This window comes from Oratosquilla oratoria, chromosome 3 (genome assembly GCF_046742065.1).
Source record: "Oratosquilla oratoria isolate Oo_2021 chromosome 3, ASM4674206v1, whole genome shotgun sequence".
NCBI classification, from domain to species: Eukaryota; Metazoa; Arthropoda; class Malacostraca; order Stomatopoda; family Squillidae; genus Oratosquilla; species Oratosquilla oratoria.
In genome coordinates this window covers 52207736-52224994 of record NC_134779.1, presented here as the reverse complement: position 1 = coordinate 52224994, position 17259 = coordinate 52207736, and the positions used below count along the sequence as shown (strand labels likewise).

At 38.2% G+C, this 17259-nt stretch overlaps 1 protein-coding gene across 5 annotated transcripts in view; it reads left to right on the top strand.

Annotated features, from left to right (window-relative positions):
* Positions 1–16470, top strand: part of LOC143022559 (uncharacterized) — an 80517-nt gene extending 64047 nt beyond the window's left edge. For all 5 annotated transcript variants that reach the window (XM_076180851.1, XM_076180842.1, XM_076180835.1 and 2 more), the window contains 3 exons: positions 7036–7407; positions 9177–9363; positions 12238–16470. In XM_076180851.1, the coding sequence (XP_076036966.1) occupies positions 7036–7407; positions 9177–9345 (541 nt within the window). In that variant the 3' untranslated portion in view covers positions 9346–9363; positions 12238–16470. The remainder of the gene's footprint in view (positions 1–7035; positions 7408–9176; positions 9364–12237) is intronic.
* Positions 16471–17259: the final 789 nt, after the last annotated feature.

Genomic DNA, 17259 nt, shown 5'->3' with positions numbered 1-17259 from the left:
ATTTCAAGAATAAACTGGATGTGGAGAGATACGAAAATGGGTCACTATGAGCATAGCTCCTGTTCCGTAAAATACAACTAGGTAAACTAGGTAAATACATGATCTTCCTTGTCTAAATACAAATTGCCTTGGATTTAGGATATTGTTTTTTTCCAAATGCCTTACCCATCTAATTTTGATCATTCTTTCACAAATTTTAGCTACCATACTTGTAAAAGAGACTGGTCTATAGTTAGTAGGGTCTTCCTTGTTTCCCCCTTTATATATTGGTACTATATTTGATCTTTTCCAATCTTCTGAAACTTTTCCTGCATTCTCTCAAAATCCAGTTTGCCATTTCATCTGGTCCATGTGATTTTCTGATATTGAGATTACTCAAGTAATTCATTATTTCTTTCCTTATTACTTCTATCTCTTTCATAGGGGGGACTTTCTCCTCCCACTCGACATCTCTAAGTTGTATGTTCTCCCTCGTAAACACTGATTTAAAATCCTTGTTCATAATTTCTGCCATTTCTATTTCCTCTGTGTATTCAACTCCTTGTAGTTTCACTAATTCTTGTTTGTTTTTCAGTTTGTCGTTTACAAATCTATAAAATAGTTTTCGTTGATCTTTACATTTTTCTATAGCATCTTTTTTGTATTTTCTCTTTTCTTCTCTGCACACTTGTACGTATTCATTTCTATAACCAGTATATATTTTCCATTTTTTCAGGGCTTTTGTTTTTCTTCCATTTTATCCAAGCTGTTTTTAAATTTGTGTATCGTTTTTGCACACACCACATTTTCATCTAACTTGTTCCAAACATCTATTACCCTGTGGGGAAAGCTATTCTTTTTTAGGTCTCTTCTATAACTGTCTATCTTGATTTTCTTTCCATGTCCTTTTGTATCTCTACTATCCCATTTCATTAGATCCTCTCTATCAATAGTTTCTATGCCTTTCATGATTCTATAAGTAGTTATCAAGTCTCCTCTCTCTCTTCTTTGCTCTAATGTCTGTAGCTCAAGTTTTGTTAGTCTCTCCTCATATGATAGTTCTGAGTGTTGGGGCCAATTTCGTAATTGCTCTTTGTATTCTTTCAAGTTTTGTTATACATTTTTTGTACTTGGTGACCACGTCGTCTCTGCATACTCCAATTTTGGTTCTATCAAAGTGACCAGTATTTTCTTCACCATTTCTTCATCCAGGTATGTAAATGCCACTTTGATTGTTCTTATTAGATTATAAGTTTCTCAATTTTTTTTTTTCTATGTTTCTTAGGGGATATATTATTCATAATAATGACTCCCAGGTCCTTCTCATTTTCTACTTTTTTAATTTCTTCCTCTCCCAATGTATATGATCCCACTATTCTTTTTTTGCTTCTTCCAAATTCCATTATACTACACTTCTTGATATTGAATTCCATCTCCCACTTCCTACTCCATTCCCATACTTTATTGAGATCACTCTGTAGTGACTCACAATTTTCTTCAGTGTTCACTTTTTTCAACAATTTTGCATCATCTGCAAAGAAGCTCGTATAACTTTCAATTCCTTTATCCATATTATTAATATATATAGCAAACATTATTGAGGCCAGAACTGTTCCTTGTGGAACATCACTTATCACTTCATCCCAATTAGTGTTTGTCTCTTATCACCACTTTCATTTCTCTTTCATGTAAGAAGTCTTCCATCCACTTCAGCAGTTTGCCCTGTATTCCTCCTGCATTTTCTAATTTCTTAAGCAACTTCATATGTGGCACCTTATCAAAAGCTTTTTTCAGGTCTAGAAATGCAGAATCAGCCCATTCATCTCTTTCCTGTATTACATCTATTAGTCTTAAATAGAAACACATTAAGTTTGTGATGCATGATCGTCCTTGTCTACATTCAAATTGCCTTGGATTTAGTACCGGTACATTGTTTTTTTCCAAATACTTTACCCATCTAATTTTGATCATTCTTTCACAAATTTTAGTTATCATACTTGTAAGAGAGACTGGTCTATAGTTAGTAGGGTCTTCCTTGTTTCCCCCTTTATGTATTGGTACTATATTTGCTCTTTTCCAATCTTCTGGAACTTTTCCTTCTTTCAATGAACTGTTTATTAGACTATGTATTTTGTCTGTTAGTTCATTCCTGCATTCTCTCAAAATCCAGTTTGCCATTTAATCTGGTCCATGTGATTTTCTGACATCGAGATTACTCAAGTGTTTCATTATTTCATTCCTTGATACTTCTATCTATTTCATTGGGGGACTTTCTCCTCCCATTCGATATCTCTAGGTTGTATGTTCTCCCTTGTAAACACCAATGGTTGTTCATAATTTCTGCCATTTCTATTTCCTCTGTGTATTCAACTCCTCCTTGTCGTAGTTTCTCTAATTCTTGTTTGTTTTTCAGTTTGTTGTATACAAATTTGTAAAACAGTATTGGTTGATCTTTACATTTTTCTATGACATCTTTTTCATATTTCCTCTTTTCTTCTCTGCACACATGTGCTTATTGGTTTCTATAACCAGTATATATTTTCCATTTTTCAGGTCTCTTGGCTTGCTTTATCCCTTTTGTCTTTTAACTCCCTACATCTTTTATTGTACCAGCACTTTACATATTTTTTTCTTGCTTTTGTCTTGGAACATACTTTTCCACTCCTTTATAATTTTTTGTCAAAATATTCCATTTCTCTTCTGCTGTTGTTTCCTCCTTGTGTATTCTTTCCCAGTCAGCTTTTTGAAAGAATTCGCTCATTTTATAAAAAAAAAAATTCATACATGAATCTTCCCTTTCTATATATATATATTGTCCATGTAATTTTCCTCATTTAGTTCCAGTTCAACCAATATGTGTTCACTTTTACTTAATGGTGTCTTATATTCAATCTTATCCACTATTTCAGGTTCTGATGTGATTATTAGGTCTAGTCTCAATGGTTCTTCCTCATTTCTATACCTAGTATTCTCTTGTATCCATTGCGTCATTTTATATTCTATAATCATATCAGGTAGTACATTTCCCCATAGGTCGTCTCCACCCTTCCCTGTCATCTCTTCCCAGCAGATTTCTTTACAATTAAAGTCACCCATTATAACTATTCTTCCTCCATCTTCCATTATCTTATTTAGTGTTACCCTTGTGTCTTCTAACATATTTTTGTGTTCTTTCTCTTCCCACAAAGCCGTTTTAGGAGGCACATAATTTACTACAAACTTCCTGCTCTTCCCATCCTTGTCTTCCACTTCCATCATAATCATCTCTGCTCAATTCTTTCCATATGTGACATTCCTCACAATTATATCCTTCTTAGTCAGGAACACAACTCCACCCTCTTGTTTTACCTCTCTGTTTCTAATCCAATAATTATATGCACCATGTCGTACACTGTTGGGTGGTAGTGGATCTTTCAATTTTGTCTCTACAATTTCCATTATGTCCGGTTCTTTTTCCTTCAGGTAATCATTCAGTTCGTTCAAGCCTGTTATTAATCCATCTATATTTGTGTAAGACACTTTTAATTTTCTGCTACTTCCATTGTGTTTTCTGTTTCCCTTCTGTTTTTCTCTGCTATGAACCATTTCCTCACTTTCATATTCACTACTCTCCAATAGAATTTCTCTTTGACTCCGTTCTTTTCTCATTTTTTTTTCTTAGCTTCTATTCTTTTTGTTTTCTCTTCCTCTCTTTCCTCTTTATTCATTTCTCTTTTTATCCATACCTGTTTATATTGATCACTGTCTGCTAGTTTCCCTGTTTTTGCTAAGATATTCTCTGCTGTTGTTTGTGACCTGAATTTAACCTTAATTGGTCTGGTCTTATCTGTATTGTATTTCCCTATTCTATATATTTCTTCTATTTCTTTCCCTGTTTCTGGTTCATCTTCTTGAACTACTTCTAATATCTTATTTACTTTTTCCTTTTCTTCCTTTATTCTTGTAGTCCTATTTAGATTATACTTCTCTTCCATCCCTAATATAATTATACATTTCTTTTTATCCGCTAAGTCTCTTACTATATTCTCCTTCTCCCTCATCACTTTGATAATTGTGTCCTTAGTTTGTTCTTTCATCTGCTGTTCCATTATACCTCTAAATCAGGGGAAAAAAATACTTTTATTATTATTTTTTTTTGTTTCCAGATCCATTTTTTTTTTCTTTTCTTTTTTTTTACCAGAGCCATTTTTCTAATTACCAAAACCATTTTTGATACTTCCAGAGCCATGTTTTTGCAGGTTTGATTTCCTTCAAACTGTTGAAATTTTAACTTATTACTCATGTGCATGAAAAATAACTTCTTTTTTCTTCTTCTTTTTCTTTTTAACAAATCAGCCTTTAATTTTGGGGGGAGGGGGATGGGTGAAACTGATCGGCAGACACAGTGCCTCAGTTTCCACTGGCAGTGGTTGGGAGTGGAAATGCACGACAAGCCTTGCAATACACCGTTAGTGTACCATCATTGCCCCGATCCACTTCAAGCCAATCTAGGTTCCATGAGCGTATATTAGATTCATGCTTTACTGGTTTTCGTTTTCCTTGTCCCTTGCCCGTAGAGTTTGAATTAGGCTTTGCTGGTCCAGAAGTGGTTCCTGCCATCAAAACACTCTCCCTTGATTCTGAAAAGACTGAATCTGAGGGCGAACCATCTTCACTTATCTTCGTTCGCTTCACTAGAAATCGCTCCATGATATATGATCATCGAAAATTTGGCATGGACGTGACATACGAATGCAGACCTAGCTACCGTAAACCTGAGCTAGCTAACAAATAATTTTTTATTTTTGTATTTTCTATTCTCCCTCCAAAGATCCATATTTATGAACTAAATATATAATTATCAAATGTTCATATTTATACTTAAATTTATTTACTTTCAATTACTAACCAAACATTTGATTCTATTTTGTTTTCTCATAAATATGCGAACGAGGTTATAAATGGGATTTCCCAGTTTCCCTCCTAGGCCTCGAGCAAGTTTGCATATGTACAGTGTACGTATGCATGTGGTGATGTGGTATTGGGTATGGTGCATTGTACATGTAGTCAGCGCGTTGATTGGGCAGCTAGCTGCATGCAACCAATGAACTTCCCTGCATACAGGTACCATGCAATTCGCAACTAGCGACATTATGTAGCACGATAGTTGTGTAGAGTCTAGTCAACATGTACTATAGTATACGCACGCATGCAGCTGATACAAAGCTAGGCTAGGTAAGCCATTGAACTCTAGCAGCTATACCGCGTACACATACGTACGTACTTCAACAAATTAAAGTTGATTGATGCGTTGCGTTTATCATATCGATTGATAACGCAATGAATGATCACGGGTAAGTTGTGTTTGCTCTGATCCTTTCATCAATGGTGATGGGATTCAGGGATTACCAATTGATGGATAATGCATGAAAAAGTTTGAACCTTGCCACGGGAGTGATTTTTTGCGTGGGGGATCACTCCTGCTATTGGATTTGCGAGAGCGACATTGGAACTTTCCTGAGTGAAATTGCTTGTCGCTCCCATGTATTTTTTATTTATTTATTTTTTTTTGCTGCCCTAAATTCCATTTTATTGTTCTCTTGTACTTTTTTCCAACCACTTACCTCTTTTGCTATGGACTCTTTATTCTCTTTATTACTCCTCTTCAATTCCTCATTCTAATCCTTTACTTCTCTTAACTGTCTTTTTAATTCTTCTATTTCTTTAGTTAGGTTTTAATTCTCCTTCTTTATTTCTTCCAGTTTATCAACTTTTTGAGTAATCAACTCTATTTGGTTAAACCTAACTTCCCAATTTTTATTAATTTCTTTTTCTCCTCTAGATTTACTAGTTGGGGGAGGTTGTCATTTCCTCCCTCATTAAATCCATGGAAATAGTTATCTTCACCTTCCATTGCACTGTTCTTATCTATACTGTATTTCTAATTTTTACAATCTTACTAATCTCTTTGACCTAACCATTATCATCTGGCCGTCTTTTGTTGACATGACGTCTGATTTCCTAGACCCAATCTTCCCCTTCCTCATTTCCTTCCATTTTCCTCAGTAATCCCTCCCCTTCTCTTTTTTCTTCACCTTCCCACTACAACACAAACTTTCCCCTTCCCTATTAATACAACACAGGTACTTCCTTGTCGTTGTGATCCTCGAAATTTGAAGATATCACCAGAGTCCAGACATTGCTGCCACCCTGACCAATGTGTGTGTGTGTAAGATCACAGCATTACCCATAGCTTTGGCATATATGAGCTCTGAGCTCTCCTGGGAGGGTAATAGCTGTTAATCATGTGTCCAACATGTGATCCAAAACCATGGTGAATCACATAAATACATATGAATTTCCCACATGTTATTACAAAATGTTTTACATTCATTAAATGCTACCAATATATTAAGGGTTATGATATTTTTTACCACTAGATGGATGGAAAAATCAGTCTGTTGCCATAGATCTTGCAGGAAACCCATAGCTCCCAGCTAATTAACCATGGCCACTGGATGGACACATAGGTCACTTGGGGAAGAAATACTAATTTGTAGTATAGAAATTGTTAGTGTGGGACATTGTATTATAAGTTGTTCACCATCATCTGTGTGATGGTTGCATAGAGGCCCATCCTGTGTTGATACTGTTTTAATGCTCGATGTTATCTTGAATGTAAATATAAAAGGTGTGATTCTTACTTCCTTTGAGAGGGATTTTTCTGTGGGACTGATGAATGGAAAAATGTTACATGGAGCAAAGATTGAAATCATATGTCTTGTGTTGACAGTGTGGAATTTTCAGCCATCAGAATGTATACATATCACTTAACTGCACCATTTTGCAGATAAAATTATTGAAGTATTCCAAAATCTGAAGCATTTCAGATAAAAAGAAATTCTCAACTGGCAATGTAAATAGGAAAACATGAAATCCAGATTTATTTTTCTTGTAAAGATAACTGTAAATATTCCCTCAGAGAATGTATGATTTTTATTTTATTTACTTATTTTATGTATTTATCTTATTTATTTATTTTTATTTATTTATTTATTATTATTTTTTCTTTTTCAGATTAACAATGAAGCCATCGATGGAGGTGGAAAGAATAGTACCTGTGGCATATCATCTTTGCATAATCTGCCAAAATTCTACTTTGAAAGATTTAAGGCAATCCTCTAGTCAAGGCCTGCATCGTATTAAAGAAGTCACACATATAAGAATGGAGTTGTTGGACTATAAACATAAAGACATCCTAAATAGACTTATGACTGTCATGAACTCTGGGAAAATGGAGTCTCTTTTTTGGCACAAGCAGTGTTATGCTGGATTCACTCATGTAAGAAATCTCATAGCTCTCAGAAAACATCGGAAAAGAAAATCACAATCAATTGAAGCAACCACCTTTGGGAACAGAAGTGAACAAAATCCTTCAACATCTTGCAGGTTTGTCAAGCTTATGGACTGGTGTGCGTATGTTGTGCCAAATAATGTCCCAATATTTATGTCAATAGCAACATTTATTTGAGAGGAAAAAATATCTAGATACTGCTGTTGAACAGAATCTTAGCATTTGACCTTCAGGTATACAGAGTTTTATTGCAGCTAGAGGGAGGTGTCACTTTATTTCATTCACTTTATGAAATCGGTACCAAAGTCTCAAAAAGGAGGAGGACAAGAACTTGACCATGGTTTATTTCAGTGAGGAATTTCAGTATTCCACAGATCAGGTACATTTATATTTAGAAATGTCAACTGTTTTGGATCATTATTGTGTTCAGCCTTGGCTGTCAGGCCCTGCTATGAAGGTGCTGTCATGCTGTATATCCTCTAACCAGAACAGTATGACAGGGTATAGGGATGACCTTTCATCCATGAGGAGCAAAGTTAGGAGGGACACATGCAACCCCATATATTTAAAACTCTATATCCAGGCTTTCAAACCTTTAAACTCACATCCATCCTAGCACCATAATCACCCTTTGTATTGCAATTCATTTAGGATTCACTCTCAAGCCAAAGGAACCATACATGAATCTAAATTTAGGTATGATAATTGGAGAATATGTTGTAACCCAAGTTAGAACCATCCATGTAGTTTGATGTATGGTAAGTCTGACCTGGGCAATAAGGAGGAGATAGGAATGACATTTCATCCATGAAGAGCTAAGATAAGAGGGAAACGAAGGTGGTGGATGGGGATGGAATAAGTGGAAGTAGATGCATGCCTTTGACTTAGCCACCTCCTTTATAAAAAGGAAGAAGCCCTTGGTATACAGATAGATGATAATTGGAGAGTGAGAGATAGGACCCCACAAGCATTGCTTCCTTCCTGGTAAGTACATGCAATTAGGTTTTTGCTACATTTACATGGACATGAGAAAACAAAAAAATCCTTATCTAGATTAACTTGAAGTATGAAACAGTGGTGTATTTACCTAGTTGTATTTTATGGGATGAGAGCTATGCTCATAGTGACCCATTTTCATATCTCTCCGCATCCAGTTTGTTCTTAAAATCTTGTATAACTTTGGCACTCACTGTTTCCCTGTTTAGTTTGTTCCAGTCATCAATCACTCTGTGTGGGAAGCTATTCTTTTTCAAATATCTTCTGTAACTGTCCTTCTTTAGTTTCTTCTCGTGTCCTCTTGTTTCTCTTCTGTCCCATTTTAATAAGGGAGTGGTTCTGTCTGAATGATATTTTGATGCAGCCCAAAGGTATTTCTCCCCATCTGCTATTGAGGGGGTGGAGAGGAGGGTTGCTGATTAAGTGAAGCAACTTTACTGCGGATGTGCTGTGCTCTGTTGCATTGCTTATGACCCAGGGTAATGGGCAAGATACAGGGATGACCTGTCATCCATGAGGAGCTAAGACAAGAAAGAGGAAAGGTTAGTGGAGGGGAGGGGAATGGGTGGGGATGAAATGGCTGGGGGTGGGTATATGCCTTTTGACTTTGGCTACCTTCCAGGTAAGGGTGAAAAAACCCTTGGTATATACATACATACATATATATATATATATATATATATATATATATATATATATATATATATATATATATATATATATATATATATATATATATATATATATTAAATTTATGCAAATTTGGGTTGATTGTAAGAAAGCAAGCAACAATTTTTATGTTGAGAGATTCAGAATAACTGTTTTAGAGGTATTTTATTTTGGTGATTTATGTGTGGTTATTTTGCAGTTATATTGCCAAGGTAATCATTGCAAGTGGCATATCGGACTACTGCTTGAATTGCTCCCTGGTAATGGACATTAGAGCAGACTACTTCTTTGTCACCCTTTCATGTGGAACAGTGCACATCAGATGTCAACACTGTTTTGTGTGGAACATAATGCTGGATGTCTTCTAAAACAGCAAGAAGCCTTAGGTGAGTTTGAGGGATTTTATTGTATTTTATTTATCTATATATATATATATATTATCTTGTATACATATATATGGGATAGGAAGAAAGCTGTTAAGAGCAGTCAAGAGTATTAATGAGAGTAGTAGAGCCTGTGGTAGAATTAGAAATTGAGAGAATGAGTGGTTTGAGATCAAGGTGGGATTATGTAAGGGACATGTCATGTCACCATGGCTGTTCAATTTATACATGGATGGGGTGGTATGAGAGGTAAATGCAAGGGTAATGGGCTGGGGATTGGAGATGGTGAAAGAAAATTGAGAAAAATGGGAGATAAGCTAGTTGTTATTTTCTGATGACACTGTTCTTGTAGCAAGGTCAGAGGAGGGATTAATGAAGTTAGTGAAGGAGTTTGGGAAGGTGTGCAAAAGAAGGAAGTTGAAGATAAATGTCTTGGGGGATTAAAAAGTATAATAAAAAATAGACATTTGGGAATGGATGCTAAGAGGAGATTGTATGTAGTGATTGTACCAACAGCACTGTATGGGGCAGAAACATGGAATATAAGAGAGGAAGAGATGAAATACCTGTGAAGTATGGTAGGGGTTGCTATGCTGGATAGAGTGAGAAGCAAGGAGGTGAGGAGGAGAATAGGGGTGAAAAGGGAGTTGGGAGATAAGGTGGATGAGAGAGTATTGGGATGGTTTGGACACATGGAAAGAATGAGTGAAGAAAGATGAGTAAAAGGTGTGTGCAAGGCAGAGGTGGAAGGACTGAACATGAGGAGGGAACCAAGGATGAGATGGATGGATGAAGTAAAAGGGGTATTGAGATAGAGGGGAATGTCTGTTGAGGAAGAAAGGGAAAAGACAGAAGATAGGGGTGAGTGGAGAATGGTTGTGTGTGGATGATGCTGTGGTGCATGAAAGTGGGTAGGGGGATGGTGGGGGTGAGGGAGTATGTGTGAATGATATTTTAATGCAGCCCAAAGAGATTTCTTCCCATCCTCTCTTTTTCTGCATGAGGGGACAGAGGGGATCACCTACTAAATGAAGTGACCTTGATTTGGATGTACTGTGTATTGCTGCACAGGGGGCCATGTGTCACAAACTTAATGTGTTTCTATTCAAGGCTAATAGATGTAATACAAGAAAGAGAAGGATGGGCTGATTGTGCATTTCTAGACCTGAAAAAAGCTTTTGATAAAGTACCACATAAGAAGTTGCTAAAGAAATTAGAAACTGCAGGAGGAATATAGGGCAAACTGCTGAAGTGGATGGAAGATTTCTTGCATGAAAGAAAAATGAGTGGTGATAAGAGACACTCTAATTGGGATGAAATGATTAGTGGAGTTCCACAAGGAACAGTTCTGACCCCAATAATGTTTGCTATATATATTAATGATATGGATAAAGGAATTGAAAGTTACATGAGCTTCTTTGCGGACAATGCAAAATTGTTGAAAAAAGTGAACACTGTAGAAGATTGTGATTTGCTACAGAGTGATCTCAATAAAGTATGGGAATGGAGTAGAAAGTGGGGGATAGAATTCAATATTAAGAAGTGTAGTATAATAGAATTTGGAAGAAGCAAAAAAGAATAGTGGGATCATATAAATTGGGAGAGGAAGAAATTAAAAAAAGTGGAAAATGAGAAGGACCTGGGAGTCATTATTATGAATAGTATGTCCCCTGAGAAACATATAAACAAAATTTTTGGAGAAACTTATAATTTAATAAGAACAATCAAAGTGGCATTTACATACCTGGATGAAGAAATGGTGAAGAAAATACTGATCACTTTGATAAGACCAAGATTGGAATATGCAGCAACAATGTGGTCACCAAGTACAAAAAAATGTATAACAAAACTTGAAAGAATACAAAGACCAATTACGAAATTGGTACCAACACTCTTAGAACTATCATATGAAGAGAGACTAGCAAAACTTGAGCTACAGACATTAGAGCAAAGAAGAGAGAGAGGAGACTTGATAACTATAGAATCATGAAAGGCATAGAAACTATTGATAGAGAGGATCTAATAAGATGGGATAGTAGAGATACAAGAGGACACGGAAAGAAAATCAAGATAGACAGTTATAGAAGAGACCTGAAAAAGAACAGCTTTCCCCACAGGGTAATAGACATTTGGAACAAGTTAAATGAAAATGTGGTGTGTGCAAAAACGATACACAAATTTAAAATAGCCTGGATAAAATAAGATATGAAGACGGGACACTACAAGCATAGCTCCCCTTCCCGTAAAATAAAACTAGGTAAATATATCTTAGATGTTGTTGGATATATTTAGGGAGTCAAGACTGTTCTCTAAAGACAATGAAAAACTCTCAATGTCGTTGAATGTTTCACTACAGGAAACTTGGTTTGGTACACAAGTCTTGACATCATCAGAACTAATACCAAGAGGTGACACTAAGTTGTGTTTTAGAATTGCAGATTAGCAAACAACAAATATTTTTATAATAAAGTCCCTCAAATAGTACTTTTGACATATTTGTTTTAAAATGGTTCTAAAAAAAAAGAAAAAAAAAAATTACAAAAGAAAAGATGCAAAATTGTACCTGGGCTTGGTGGTTACTCTTGAACAGTGTGGCTGGAGACAGGGATGACCCTTCATTCATGAGGTGGGAAGATGGGAGAAATAACAGTTGGGTTTTTAGAGAGACGTAGGATGAAAGAAGGGAGGGTCTGCAAAGACATGAAGTAAAAAGAAAAACAAATGTATTTAGATAGGTGTAGAATAAATGAAGGGTGGGTATATGTTTTGACTAAATCCATCCCCTTATAAGGCAAAAAGTCTTTTTGATGTATATATGTGTGTATATGAAACCCATTGTAAGTAATTAGTAAAAGTCATTATTATATTTATTTTCAGGAAATGTATCTGCTGAATTGAGCCAATAAAGAAACAACTGTCCTTTGAAGTCACAGGATTTATTGTCACTGAGTCATGGTGTTGTGGATTTGCCAAAGTGGGGCATCAAGATATATTTTGTACCATAGATTAAGGTTTGATTATTTAATTAAATTATCTAAATATATACTGCATATATGTATATATATATATATATATATATATATATATATATATATATATGTTACGGATCTCTACAACTAACTCACCTTTTCTATTGCACGTGAGCCATGATCATGGTGTCACGAGCTAAAGACAGAAGCTCACGCCTACAATTGTCCGGGTCAGGGAAAGGCAGGAGTGTCACTTTCTTCACTTTATTCTGACTAACGAATATGAGGATTTTACACATGTGTTCAACACCGAGTCTAGGCTCACTCTGCTTGCTATCCAGGGTATGCCAGGCGACGCCGGGACACCCCCCCCCCCTGGCGTCCCCCCACGCCTACCCTCGCTACATACCCCTTGCTTCCTCTCCGAATCACGCATCACTCACACATTACAAATCACATCATGTCTATACCAACCATCCAGGCACACTGTGCAACATTCATTCATGCTCTTTCGCCACATACATATATACACACACACACATACATACATATACCAAGGCTTTTTCCCCCTTACAAGGGGGGTAGCCAAAAAGAAAAAAGCATAACATCATTCCCACCCATTCCATCCCTGAATACACTCCACACCCCTCCACCCTCCCTCTTATCTTAGCACCTCCTGAATGACGGGTCATCCCTGCACCTTGTCCACTGCCCTGGGTCAGAAGCAGTGTCGCAAGACACAGCACATCCACAGCAAGGCCGCTTCATTAAATCGGCGACCCCCCCTCTCCGTCCCCCCATTGCATAAAATGAGAGGACGGGGAGAAATCCCTTCGGGGTGCATCAAATTTTGCTCACACATACTACCTCACCCCCCGTCCCCCCACCCATTACACCTCATGCAATCATAACATCATCCATATACAACCATTCTCCATTCACCCCTGTCTTCTGTTCTCTCCCATCCTTCCTCAACAGACATTCCCCTCTTCCCCAAAGACCCCTTCACCCCATCCATCCACCTCATCCTAGGACGACCCTTCATGTTCACTCACTCCACATCTGCCTTCCACACCTCTTTTACTACTCTTTCTTCACTCATTCTTTCCATGTGTCCAAACCATCTTAATATTCTTTCATCAACCCTATCTCCCAGCTCCTTTTCCACCCCTGTTCTCCTCCTCACCTCCTCATTTCTCACTCTATCTAGCTAGTAACCCCCATCATACTTCTCAGACACCTCATCTCAAACACATTCAAACACACACACACACATAAGCAGGAGGGGTTTGGGGGGGGTTGTTTTGGCATGGCCACTCCCTTTATAAAGGAGAAAGGGGCTTTTGGTGAGGAGAGTATGAGTGGAAGGGGAGCTGGAAGATAGGACTGATAAAAGATCACTGGGATGGTTTGGACACAGGGGAAGAATGAGTGAAGAAAGAGCAGCAAAAAAGGTGTGGAAAGCAGAGGTGGATGGAGTGAACTAGAGGGGACAAACAAGGATGAGATGGATGGATGGGATGAAAAGGGCCTTGAGCAGGAGGGGAATGTCTGTTGAGGAAGGGGATAGGAGTGAATGGAGGATGGTTGCATGTGAATAATATTTTTATGTAGCCCAAAGGGATTTTTTCCCCTTGTTCTCCATTTTCTGTATGAGGGAACAGGAAGGGGGGTTTGCCATATAAGTGGAGCAGGCTTGCTGTGGATATGCTGTATCTTGCTGCATTGCCCACTTACCCAGGCAGAGGGCAGGAGACAGGAATCACCCTTCCTCCAGGAGGAGCTAAGATAAGAGAGAAACAAGGGTGGTGGATGGGAGTAATGAGTGGGAATGGGTTTGTGCCTTGACTTGGCAACCTCCTTTAAATGGGGGAAGAAGCCTTTAGTATACAGATAGATGTATGCTGCTGCTGAAATTTCTCAAAGAGCATTCTGGTGTCCAGTGACAACTTGTAATGGCTAAATTGAGTGTGTGTATGTTTATGATCTGGAGTTCCACTTGTCTGTCAGGGTAATCCAGGAGTGGTTTTGTGTATTGTGCTATAATGATAATTGTTGCCTTGAGTTTCAGTGACTGGAAAGCCTGCAGCTCCATAGCAACTGGCAAAAGTCCTCAGGTCCTCCCATAGATATCTCTGGGAAGAAAATTTGGACTGTTATCTATGTTGTATTAATATGGGGCTGTTTCTATGTGACTGATTCAGTTTAACTTCACAAACCCCCCTATCAGGAGATTAGGACGGTACCCCTTGCAGAGGACTTTGTACCATAGAATTTGATGAATCACGCCCCTGGTCCAATTCACTTGTGGCAGAGTTTGAACTGCCATTACCTTGACTTCCACCACAGTCACCAATTATCAGCTTTGTGTGAAATGTAAGAAATACAGAAGAACTAGATAGAGATCCTGGACCCAGTAGACTGAGTGTCAGCCCCTCAGGACTGCAGGACTGCACCTCCTTATGGAGGTGAGGAGTTGACAGATTTTGTAAATGGGCTACTTGGCTGTCTATTTTCAAGGACCACCACATGGAGGTACCTAGTATTGGTCTCTGTGATGTAATATTATCCTGCAAATATACCAATGTGCCACTATAACTTCTCCTTTTCCTGTCAATTCTGAATGAAATATAATTGTTCAATTTAGTTTCTGCATTTTTTTTAATTGTTTGCATGATTGGGTCTTCATGAAAGCAATGATCATGTAATTTTTTGAACTGGGCTAACTGTCCAAGAAATGGGAGTTTGTTTTAGTTTGTTTTGGTGTATACTGTAGACTGAATATGTCCCCTGACACTGTGCCATGCCCAGTTTTGGTTCATATGCAGTGCTGTTGTTGTTTGCATTGGAGAGCATTGCTGGTCACAACAGGCTCTGTACAATTAGTCCCTGTGTCTCTATAACTCACCTTGCTGGGGAGCTGCCCCCAGCAATATCACCCAGTTTGTGGTTGCAGTAATGACAATCCAACAGGAAGGGAGGCAGCAGAAACCCTCTCAGAGTCAACTAGTGCTTGTAGATATCAATCAATTCATTGTCCCTGTTCTCTCTTGCAGAGATAAGTTGATGGAAGTATAGATAAGAGTTTAAAGGTGAAATGCTATGGGTTTTTCAGTGTGAGGAGGGACAGGGAGTATGATGTCAGTAAAGAGGTTAACAGTTAACCTCATGAGGTTGTGATAGTGTCTTAAGGTGGTGGTTGTAGACATATCTTGAATATTTAAGTTGGGTTTCTTTGGACAACAAGAGGGAGATAGTGGATGGTGTGGAAGGAGGAGAAGGAAAGGGAGAATCCAGATAATGAGGACATGGTGGACTGGTAGAAGCCAGGGTTGGCTGTGTGGTATGGTGAGATGAGTAGGACTGGAGGGAATTAAAGGAAGTGCAATGGGTGCTTTTGTTGTGTTTGTGGCCTCACTTGGTGAGACTGCCAAAGTGGAAGTGCAAGGGGGAATAGAGGAATTGTACAGTGATGATGGATCACAGTACTTCTGCATATGTAATTCCAGATGCTGCCATCATGGGTCCTACTTAGGTAAGGGCCTCTCGGAGCCATTGTGTCTTTGAGTCAGACTTGTACTGGGTGTAGACTTGGGAAGATCTCTTTGCCATGTTGATGGGGAGATATTACTGAATTGGGTGGGGGTTTAGCATAGGGACTTAGACCATTGTGCCAGAGCTGCTGCTCTTTCCCTTCTGCAGACAGCACCCCAGCTGGCTGAGGGTGGGGTGAGCTATAATTGGACCACCTTTTCTTGTTCCTTTCCCATGTTGGGTGAGCAGAGTGGATACTGAGGAGAGCTGTTCAGTCATGCAGGTTGTAGATAAGCTGTACTCTCATCAAGTCCCAGAACTTACCCTGCATCGTCTACGATGTGGGCTGTGATGAGAGGGTTCTGAGATCAGCACCTCCTACCTCCACCATCATGCATAGCATCAGCAAGTTGGTGTTAGTAAAAGAAAGGATAAAGTTATTGTTAGATCAGTCAGTCAATCCATTGCCCATAAGGAAGACCCTAGTCACCACTGTTTTTCACTGTCCTGATATCAAAGTTTCTATACATTATTTATAATTTCAAGTTCAAAGTTCATTCAAAATAGCACCTCTAGTGAGATTATTCTAATAAAGAAATTTGTTCATTATTTTCATTTTAGGCTGTTTTATTTCCAGTTACCTGAATAAAAGTCAAAATGTGTGTATTTACATATTTGTGCTCATGGCTTCCCATCTCTTTGCCTCTATTTGTTAAACTTGGCCATAAATTTGCTCATAGTGTGGGCAGCAGAAGTAGAAAAAAAGTGAGTGTGAAGAAAAATATGGACAATAGAGATGTAGAGGAGAAAAGAGGGGAGAAGCAATCTGCAAGATGAGGGAAGTTAAGAGGAGAGAGAGGACGTGAGGTGGGGTAGGTGTTTGACAGAGAATATTGAAAAGAATGAAAAGGTGTTTTGGAAGGGAGTAAAAAGAGTGAGATGAAGTGAATCACATAGAAGAGCATAGAGGATGTCTCGACGATTCCCGACTCTTCAGTAATTGTGTTATCTTCTCGTTTACGTCTTTGCTGTTTGTCGTGTTTGTGCCTGTTTTGTGTATTATTATTATTGTGCATAACCATGGGTCCCAAAGGTAAGGACAAGGATAGTGAAAAAGAAATTATCTCGATGGAGGTAAAATATGAAATGATTGCAAAACATGAGTGTGGTGTGTGGGTAAGTGACTTAGCCAAAGAATATGGACGCAATGCATCAACATGTAACATAACGCGAATGTTACTTGGGCTTAGGTGACTAAGGAGTGAATGAGACGCAAGTGGGTTGCTGGACTTTATTCTGGTTAGTGTGAGTGCTGACCTAGGCTGGGTTAGGCAGTCGGGCGGCCTGACCACAAAGTTTGACCATGAGGCCTTGGGTTGCGCTCCGCTGGATACAA